A 10,061-nucleotide genomic window follows, 5' to 3' on the forward strand; every position below is an offset into this window, starting at 1 on the left:
CGCCCCTAGAGCCCGTGCCCCTCAACAAGAAACGCCACCGCAATGAGAAGCCCGCGCACGGCAACGAAGAGCAGCCCCCGCTCGCCGCAACTAGAGAAAGCCCGCGTGCAGCAACGAAGACCCAACGTAGCCAAAAATAAAGAAATAAAGAAATGAAAAGAAAGAAATAGGTGTGCATTTAGTTGGGAGACTCAGGATGGTGTCCCTGTCATCACTGTAATCATCCTGGATACCTGGGAAAGAAGCCCACTTTGGACCCAAGCACTAGGATAACCTCTGAGCATTATGCACGGGTTGCACCAGATGCCGATGCCCATGTCAGGGCTGGGCACGTCACACTTGAGGTGGAGATTTGCCATTTGCCACCGGAGAGAAGCCACGTGACTGCATTTCCTGAGAGCTGCAGGGTAAGTCTGCTTAGAAAACCTGTGCAGCCGAACTCTGGAATAATGCAGGGAAGGCTTAACATTCTGCAGAACGAGTGCCATCACCTTTCCATTTCGTCACAGTGAACGTCTACTGAGGTTCTAAAATGTATATAGAGTACAATGCCAGGGGCAATAGACAGTACAAAGACGGACAAGACCTGGGTCTAGCATTAAAGATCTTATGTAACCACATCTAAGGATAAGAAAAGATTAAAAGGTTGAAAGTACTGCAAGGCTTGAGACCAGAACTTAAATTGTCTTTGATTCCTGTCAACTTGTCTGTAAAGGGGAAGACTGTCGAGTGTGGGGCAGCAGAAGCCTCCCCAGAGAGGGCCGGTCTGTGTCTGAGGTTGCGGGGTGGGCAGGAGGGGTTGACAGCCCGCAGCCGTCTTGGCGGGAAATCGGTCCCTGCCCGTCCCGAGCCTCAGCAGCAGATGAAGAGGCAGGCTGTGTGCACGTGAGACCTGGCCAGTGAGGTCAGAGACATTTGACGGTCAGCGTGACCAGAGTGACCAGCCAGGCTAGGAGGGGCCTCGTGGCGTTGCTAGTACGGTGACAGAGCAGCCGGGAAGCGATTCTTAGACAAGTGCAAAGGGCAAGTACAACCTGGGGAGCAGATCAGTGGTGAGGCAGAACAGAAAGAGGATGAGGGAAACTGAGTCAGCTCTGGCCAGGAGGACTGACACAAAGAGGAGAGGAGCTCAACTAGGGGTCGCCTTCCCACCAACATCCTTCCACCCTTAATAGGAATTTATCAAGTATTTACTGAGTACTTGCTTTGGAGAAACAGAGCAATAGACCAACCCTGAGTCTGCTGGAGGAGATAGATAATTACAGAAAATGGTAAGCACGGTACTGGATGTGGCAGAGAGGTCTAAAGCTTCCTGGGCTAATGATTGCCTGGGCTGAGTTACCGAAGATCCATTGGAGATATTTAGGTAAAAACAAAGAGGGTGGGCATGCCGCGATGGTTGAAGGCATGGCCCTGGCAGAAAGATGCTAGGAAGAATGCCGATTCACCTGGTTTGAGTCACCGCTGAGCCTGCAGTTGGGTTCAGGGAAGGGATCCTCCGAGGGACCTGCCGGCTTGTGGAGCAGGCCCACCCCCTGAATGAGGAGTTGGGGGGCCCGGGCTTGAGGGTCCTGCTTAAATCGCCGGTGTTGGTCATCAGTCCCCAAGAAGGAGTCCAGGAGACACAAAAAAAGTACAGATGAAAGCCACAAACAGAAAGGTTTCGAAGGAACTGTTGGAACAGGGAGATGGGGGTGCTGATAAGGGACACGCAGCACAAAGGCAGGTGGCACAAATATCTGCCCACTGGTGTCACTTTCTCCAGGGGCTGCAGAAAAGGCTGACGCTTGAACTGAAATACGCCACGGGTTTTGCCGAGTGCAAATCCCAACAGGAAGAGAGAGAAAAGCAAGACTGTTCACATTGTCTGCAAGAGAAGGGTTGAAGGAAAGTGGAAACAAATCCTGGTTTGCTTGGATGGTCCTGAATTTTACCTGTTAATTAACGTTTAGTACCCTTTACGCTCTCAGAAGTGTCCCAGTTTGGATGATAAATTATATGGTCACCTTAGGTTTAAGTACATACATGTAGTTGGGCTTGAAAAATAAACCAGGAGAAGAAAAAACATGGAGACTAAAGACCTGAAGCGGGGGATGTGGTCAGAGAGTGGGGTATTAAATTAATTTAAAGTTTCAGGTGTGGACCGGCTCCAGGTAACTACAACGTCCAGGGGCTGGGTGGCAGCCACGGGAAGTCGGTGCTTCATTACCCCGTGTCGATGTTCAAGGTGATGGCAGGATCCAGGGTGAAGGAAAGGGCTGAGTCGAGAGCGAGCCAAGATGCGAGTCCAGCAAAGCATCCAGCCAGACACAGGAAGTGGACAGAGGCTTGGACTTGTGCACAGAGGGCAGGGCTCTTCCTAGTCACTGAGTGATCAGTGTGCTTCAAGTTCCACTGTAGGGACACGGTCTCTGTCTTGTTCTCTGCTTTATCCTCTGTGCCTGGCAAAATATCTGGGGCTTGTGTGTGCTCAGTAAATATCTAGTGAATGAATGGAGGAAATGCTTTGTATCTGGGAAATCTCATGTGCCTGTGAGGTAGGTTTTATTCCTTGCATTTCATAGATGAGTGAGTAGGCTCAGAGGAGCTTATTAACTTGCCAGTTTCCTACAGCCAGTAAATGGCAAAGCTAGAATTCAAACTTAGACCTACCTTTCTCCAAAGCCCACATGGTTGATCACTACACTATATTAGTTTTGGTGGTCAAAATAAGACAGATGTACACAAACGTACACACGCACATATTTATTTTTCAAGAGCTTTTATATGCTAGGCTTTATTCTAAAAGCTTTACATATATTTAATCCTCACAACCCCCCCTATAAATTAGGAGCTATTACGATCCCCAGTTTACAGCTGAAGCACAGTTTTAAGTAACATGCCCAGGCAAGCTGGTTCCAGAACCCATGCCCTTAATCACTGTGGTTTACAATTACTTGACTTGCCAGTGAATTTGTGTCCACATGGACAAACGGTAGGATTTAGTTACTTCTTATGAATCCCTTTGTTTAGAAAGTCCTGATTTCAAAAGTCTGCTCAAGCACTGAATTAACTCTAGCTGAATCCAGGGTTCTGCTACACAGTTGGCCGCCAAAGAGGTATAGTCCCAGATGGGGAGATTCTGTGGAAGGCTTGTTACAAGCGGGGACCATCAGGAAAATGAGGAGACACCCACACAGATTGCTAGAATCTGAAACAAAGAGCTGAAAGTCTTAGGAGACGTACAACAAAGCACTCTGGGAATATAGACACCTAGAATTGAAACTACAAGAAAAGGTAGAATGTTGGAAAAGCCTGTAAGGTGGTTATAGAACAGAGCGTGTGAGGATATGGCAGAGGCCCCAGTGAAAGTTGCGGTGGAAGGAATGATTGTTAGGAAGTGTTCCCTGGGCCTTTGTCTGATGCAGATCAACCCCAGTGAAAGAGTGGGGCGACGCGGGTACGCGAGGCCGCCGGGAATTTCTGTGAAAGGGCAGGGCGTGGGAGGCACGTGCTAAATTCACAAGGCTCATTTTTGGTCTCACAGTTCACTTAGGGAGCAGAACTTAGCTTTGAATTCAAGAAGTCAGTAAGCCACAAGAGAAAAATGAAATGTTCTCTTTCAGACTTGCACGCCTACCCCCGTGGAGCGTGAACCCTATAAGGGAGAAGTCATCACACTGAAATCCAGAGGGACCAAAGAAGACTCCACACATGGGACCAGGAAACAGGCCCACTCCTGAACCAGGTGCTGTCAGTAAGGGATAGTGGGCAGAGAAAGTTTTCCTCCCTGACAGCATATGAAATTAGCATATCTCTTTCTTCCTTAGTGTTGAAAGAGTCCACGGTCAAGGTCAAAGACTTCAAAGTGACCTAAGACTCAAGGACAGTTCAGCCGAAGGGCAGGCTGATAAAAGACCTCTTGACGCAGAACACTTGGATGAGCCCTCCAGGTTGAAGAAGGCCTTGGGCTAGCTGGAGGTTTATTCTCTGAGACGCTAGGAAACATTGCACAGAGGCCTAGAGAATCAAATACGAGCAAGAGGCTGGTAACACAGAGGGAGGCTGTTATTGAGGAAGGTTGTCACCGCTTAAAACTGAGAGTGCAAGTTTATAGTCAAACTTTATAAACCGATCAGGACTTTATCCGGAAGAAATGAATCTATGTAAATGAATCTGTTGTAAAGGCAACCATATTCTAGAACTTAGAATGGAATGAAAAATGAATCGTGTTGCTTCGGGTATAATTTTTCAGGAAAATTATTTGATAGCTTATTTCACACAGTTTTAGAATAATATAGATATGGTCATTTAAAAAACATTTGAGTGCTTCATCAGTTTTCTCTTAGTCTTTTGACATTCAAATCTTTCTTTTTGAAGCACATATTATCATCATCCTTGTCAATTTTCTTTTTCTGGGGTTTTTTTTTGTTTGTTTTTTTTTTTTCCAGTTGTTTTCTGGTCCTGCTCTGCCAGGTACCTATTTCACCATGGCTTTCCTGGGATTTAAACATTTCTCTAAGGTCATTTCCACTGACTTCATGAAATCTACATGTTTTGCCAGTTTTGCAATTTCACTAGCCTCTATGGCTTTGTTTTTTCTTTTTAATGTGTGATACATTTTCAGATGTTTCAGCACGTAGCAATCAGCAAAAGATTACAGAGGCGGTTGACAAGCTGGACAGGGAGAGATGTTTGTGTTAATTAGGACTGTCTGTCAAAGGACTCGTTTTATACAAACCCAGTTCGGCATTGCAGGTTTTTACATTATGATAACCTATGCTTCCTTACATAAACCCTGAGACTTGTATAATGGGGCCCTGTGTACTCCCAGCTGTGTTCCCTTTCATCATTGAATGCTGTTAAGTTGTTAGTAATGCTGTACAGCCAGCAGATCCAGCTTTGTTGTCATTTCCTGACTATTGGAACTATTTTTCCAATCCAGGAAAAAAATCCGGGGGAAGATTAGCAAGAGGAAGAAATTTTACTGAATGCTGTTAACATGCTATTACCAGCATTTGTAGGAGCGGGATTAATGTTTACTTCGATTATAGGATTTCTTGGGGGTCAAGCTTGGGTTCTGCATCTCTTTGTGAGGGAGAATGTTACACTGGGTTCCTTTTATTCTGTTCAAAGGTAAAATCAGAAAAAAGGATGCTGCTGTTCCCATCCCAGTTAAACGTTGTCAGCCCGCGGAGAAGCAGGCCTTATTTCAACTCCCCAAGATCCTTTTGAAAAAATAATCGCTCTGGGCTTCTTTGATTTCCTTTCAGAAGCAATTGCCGTCTTTCCTACTGTGACTTTGTTGCTGTGTGAGATTGAAGATATAAATGAATATTATTGTGATGGAAAGTCTGTGTGAAAATTCACTGATGATACTTTAAAATATCATCTTTGCTTGCACCAGATTTCTTACTTTGAATTTTTAAAAATCACTTTCTTGTTTAAAGTTTTTTAATGGCTACAATTTGTTTAAAAATAGCTAGCTCTGCGATTTTACATTCTATTGTAATTTGTAAACATTTAGATCTTTATTGTAATTAATAAACATTTAGATCTTCATTTTGTATCCTGTTAGCCTGTTACCTGAGTTATGTGTGTCTTCTTTTAATTAGTGGGATTGGGAGTCTGGGAGGTTGGTTTGGATTCAAAATTTCCCGAGAGACATCTGCTTCCGCAACTCCTGGAAATCAGGTCCCTCAGCAAACCCCATGTAATCAAACTGGATACTCAACCTTAGAATAACTCCAAGGCAAATTATCCAATTACACTGATGAATGCAGGATTTGAGGGAATTAAATGGAGTCAACGTGGCTGAAAGATGCTGCAGTGATACCTTCCGGCCCCTATGCTTCCTGGGCTGTGCTCTGATCCTTCTGTGTGTGCAGAGAAGCTGAGTTTATATTCCTTCTCCTCGGTAACTAGGCCAAGAGGGATTTAAAAAACATGCAGTAAAATCAGGGCAATTATGTTCTCACTGCAGACACATCTGCCCCGACTTACTCACTTAGATCTGGGGTGTAGTCACACTTTTGACAAAGGATGGTAGGAATCTAGTTTACTCAGTTGTGATTCGTTTTGAACACACAGTAAAAAGGATGATGAAATACATCTACGGAAGAATCACAGGTCTCTTTTCTCAGGTAAGAGATACCTTAAAATACGACTTTTCTCCTCCACTTTGGTTGATGAAAAAATTCAACAATAAGATGACTGAATCCTCTGAAAAGAAAGAATGAAATTGCTTTTTTAACTAGAAGCCAATTTTCACTCATCATTTAGAGTTCAGCTTAAATATCACCCTCACTCAGAGGCTTCCCCAGACCCAACACCATAGGGTTAAGTCCCACTTTCTGTTCCTCCGTATCAAGGCCACCACGTACGCCATCACAGCACCACACCCCACTGTACTATATCTACCTGCTTTACTTGTTGGCCTTCCCCAGGAAACTGAAAGCTCGTTCAGGGCAGGGCTGTCTGGTCCACTGTTATTTCTCCAGCACCTACCAGAGCACCAACTGACGGGCATTCAGTGGATAATTATCAGAGGACATGAAGGAGTTCCTGCTAAGTTCCTGAATTGATACTGATGAACTAAGTGAGAACTTTCAACAAAATACGGATAAATTTTGTGGAGTATTTTAGTGTAAAGGGGCTTTAAATGAAGAATACTGATTCATTATCTAGTATTCGATGGATCTCTTTGGGAGAATGAAATAGCCTCAGGATTCTACATTAACAAAATCATTTGAAATGAATGTGGGGATCCCTTCGTTGCTTTCCGTAGGCTTTGTCATGAAAATGTTTGTAGAAACATAGTTCTAAATAAATGACGTAAGGCAACGGAAAAACATGATTCAAGCTATTAATATTTAATAGCTTGGTTTTCAGGATTGCCTCTGGTATACAAAGTAAGGGTCCCTTTGTCACTAAACAATTGCATTCTCAAGGTCTCTCCAAAGACGAGATGGAATTAGTAGCTTTTTTTTTTTTTTTGTAAATATTCACTCCTTCCTCTGATGTACTGGGAAGGAAAAAAGTGTGGGATCTAAACTTCTCTTTCCTATCTGTGAGGCCTTAAACAATTCTTAAAATTAAAAAACAATTCTTAAAATTAAAATACATTATGAATTTGTCAAAACATACCAAAAGCAAAAAAATTAACATAATCCCACTTATATACCTATTATCCTGTTTAAGAAAGAAAACTTTACCAGTACAGCTGAAGAGCCCTGTGTGCTTCTCTATTCATTTCCCTTTCCTCCCCCAAGGTAACCGGTGTCTGGAATCCGGTGTTTTATTCCCATGTACAATACATCTTTTATATATTTGCTCTGTGTGTACATATCTCTAAGCATTGTTTCATAGTGGTTAAGTCTCATAAAAGCATTATATAGTATGTGTTGGTTTTTTCTTCGTTTGTTGGTATGTATTCTTTGGTTTCTGCTTTTTTTACGGTCAGCATGTTTGGGAGTTATTTGTTTTGCTAGGTCTGGCTCTAGTTATCCATTTTATTGCTATACAGTATTTCCTTGTGTGACCACACCATAATCTATTTACCCATGTTCCTGTTGATAGACATTTAGGTTGTTTCCATTATCATAAACAACACTGCCATAAGCGTTTTTGTACCTATTCCTTTGTGCTCACTGAGTGCTTCCCTAACATATAAGCCTTGAGTGAAGGGGGGTGGAACTGACGGGTCCAAAGGTGGGCGCATTCTCCCCTTAGATACTGGCAAATTCTTATCCAAAGTGGAAACGTATGCCCTCCATAACAGAGTGTAAGAGTTTCTGTTGCTCCAGATTCTCACCAACGTTAGATATTGTCCAACTTACTAACTTTGCTAATTTGATTCTTGTCAAGGTTATCGGAGTTTTAATTTGCATTTTCTTGAGTGCTAATGAAGTTGAGCTCCTTTTTATCATGCAGTTTAATTGATCTTACTCAGCGTCAGTGTCTTCATTTATAAGGTGAGAATAATAGTATCTTCCTAATGCACAAGGATGCTGTGAGGGTTACAAAGCCCATGCTGTGTGGTCAGCACGGGCTTAGCTAGGATTACTACTAATAGTGTCATGATGAAATAGTAAACAGTGTGCTGCCCAGAGACTGCCAGAGTCTTGACTGTTCTCCTTCTGTGGGCAAGCTCACCAGGCTTGGTAATGCCAGCTCCTTTGGCAGCTGGAGGAGCATGGAAGCCAAGACCGGAAGGGTGGAGCGAGAGCAGGCACGGGGTGAGGGACTAGCACGGGCCTGGGGAGGGCTCAGTGGGCATGGTGGCCGTGGGTCCTGGCACATGTGAGCAGTCAGCAGGGGCACGCGCAGACATACGGGGGATAAGCGGAGCCTGGCTCTCAAGTGACGCCTGTAGATCCAGCAGGTCCCAATGTCAGCATCTGCCAGCTACACCTGGGACCCTCTTCTCTCTGTTTTCTCTCCCCTCTGCCTGCCCACTGGAGAGGAGACAGCATCTTGTGGGGGAAAGAGTGTCAGCCTGTCACTGCCTTTAAAGTCACAAAGCTGGATTTGAACCAGGTGATCTAGATGCTTGACCTTCCTGAGCCTGTTTCCCCACTGGTAAGGTGGGAACAATTAATAATACTTCCTTGGCAGGGAAGAGGTGAAAGGATTAACTGAGATGATATGGAAGGTCAGATTCATCCTCTTCTCGTGGCCCTCCCCTACACCTGCTTTTACTCTTTTTTTGCCTTCTTTCTCACTTACCTACTATCGAACCCCCTGAAGGCACCAATGGATTCATTACATTTCTTTGTGTCAAACCCACTCTCTCCCTTTCCTTCTTTTTGGAGAATATCTGTGGACAAGTTAAAAGGAAATAAAGGCAGTGGATCTATCATTTATTAAACACCTACTGTTTATAGAACACAAACCAAACCCCTCAGTTTTGGCTGCCACTGTCCCTCAACAGTACAGTGACTAACACAAAGAAGTGCTCAGTGAATTCATCTTGGGAAGAGAAGACAAAAAAGATTATGGTGATGGAGGAAGAAGAGAGAAATAATTCACGAATGAAAATCAACACTACAGCAAACCATTATTTGCGTTCAGGGGTCAGGACGGCATTTATCTCAGGAGCTATCCATAGCGTGTCAGGGGAGTTTGTACAAATCTAAATGGCCAGTTGTGAAATATATTTGCCCACGTTTTAACTCGGCCTATACAATAATCTAACACGGTAAAATAACTATGTTATATTTGTTATACAAAATATTTGCAACTGCATTATGATTGTAAGTTCCCTGGGGGCAGGGACAGCTTCTTAACAGCTTGTGCCCTAAACAACACCAGCACAATGATTTACACAGGGCAGACCTTCACGATGGGCTTGGTGAATTGAAATTAATGTACCGTGGCTGAGGGGATTTAAAGGAAAGCGTCTGAATTTGGAAAGCCTCGCTGAAAGAAAGGGATTTAAAATCCTATTGATGAAGACATTCACACCTGGCAGAGGAGAGAAGGAAGTATATTCTAGGAAAAGGAACAGTGCAGCAAAAACAGAGGTTGGCTCAGCCAGGGCCGTCAGCCAATGGAGGTTCACTGGGGACTGGCAATGTGGCTCTATGGGCCAACGGAGTTTTCCATAACAAGCTGTTGGGGTAAGGAGGTATTAACAGGGCTTTTTCAAGCACTGCTTTTTGCCTTAGAGTAGGATGTAGTCTCCACAAGAACACAGAACCTTTGGCATTTTCTTTAATGATTTCTATAAATGTGCTCAGTAGATCATTAATATAACATTTTTTAGGCCCTTATTGAAACAGAGCAGGACCCAGTGGGGCTCCTGGACACGGAAGCCTTTCAGTGTCCCCTGTTTCTTGTTTGTAGGGAATAGACTCCAGCCTCCATGACCTTCCAAAGGGCAGGTTTGAACAGTTGCTAATCAGGGAACGGAGGGGATGCAGAGACAAGGGAGGAGACCACCTGAGGCCAGATTAAAGGAGTGCGGGCCCTGCACACACCCTGATCCTTATCAGCAGCTCTGCCCCTGAATCATTGCTATAAAACTCCTCACCAAATCCTGCCAGGTTGGGACACATGGTTTTTGAGGCCTGAGCCTGCGA

The 10,061-nt window shown here is 44.1% G+C and overlaps 1 protein-coding gene across 4 annotated transcripts in view; it reads left to right on the top strand.

Annotated features, from left to right (window-relative positions):
• DPYS (dihydropyrimidinase) overlaps positions 1 to 5,435 on the top strand; it is an 80,915-nt gene extending 75,480 nt beyond the window's left edge. Inside the window, exons 9-10 of one of the 4 annotated variants that reach the window (XM_024129974.2) lie at positions 3,606 to 3,727; positions 5,116 to 5,202. In XM_024129974.2, the coding sequence (XP_023985742.1) occupies positions 3,606 to 3,722 (117 nt within the window). In that variant the 3' untranslated portion in view covers positions 3,723 to 3,727; positions 5,116 to 5,202. Of the gene's footprint in view, positions 1 to 3,605; positions 4,478 to 5,115 lie in introns of those variants that run through there. The other 3 variants (XM_024129975.2, XM_024129976.2, XM_055091233.1) reach the window with 3 other exon arrangements.
• The last annotated feature ends 4,626 nt before the right edge of the window (positions 5,436 to 10,061 follow it).

Source organism: Physeter macrocephalus, chromosome 15, assembly GCF_002837175.3.
Source record: "Physeter macrocephalus isolate SW-GA chromosome 15, ASM283717v5, whole genome shotgun sequence".
Classification (NCBI taxonomy): Eukaryota; Metazoa; Chordata; class Mammalia; order Artiodactyla; family Physeteridae; genus Physeter; species Physeter macrocephalus.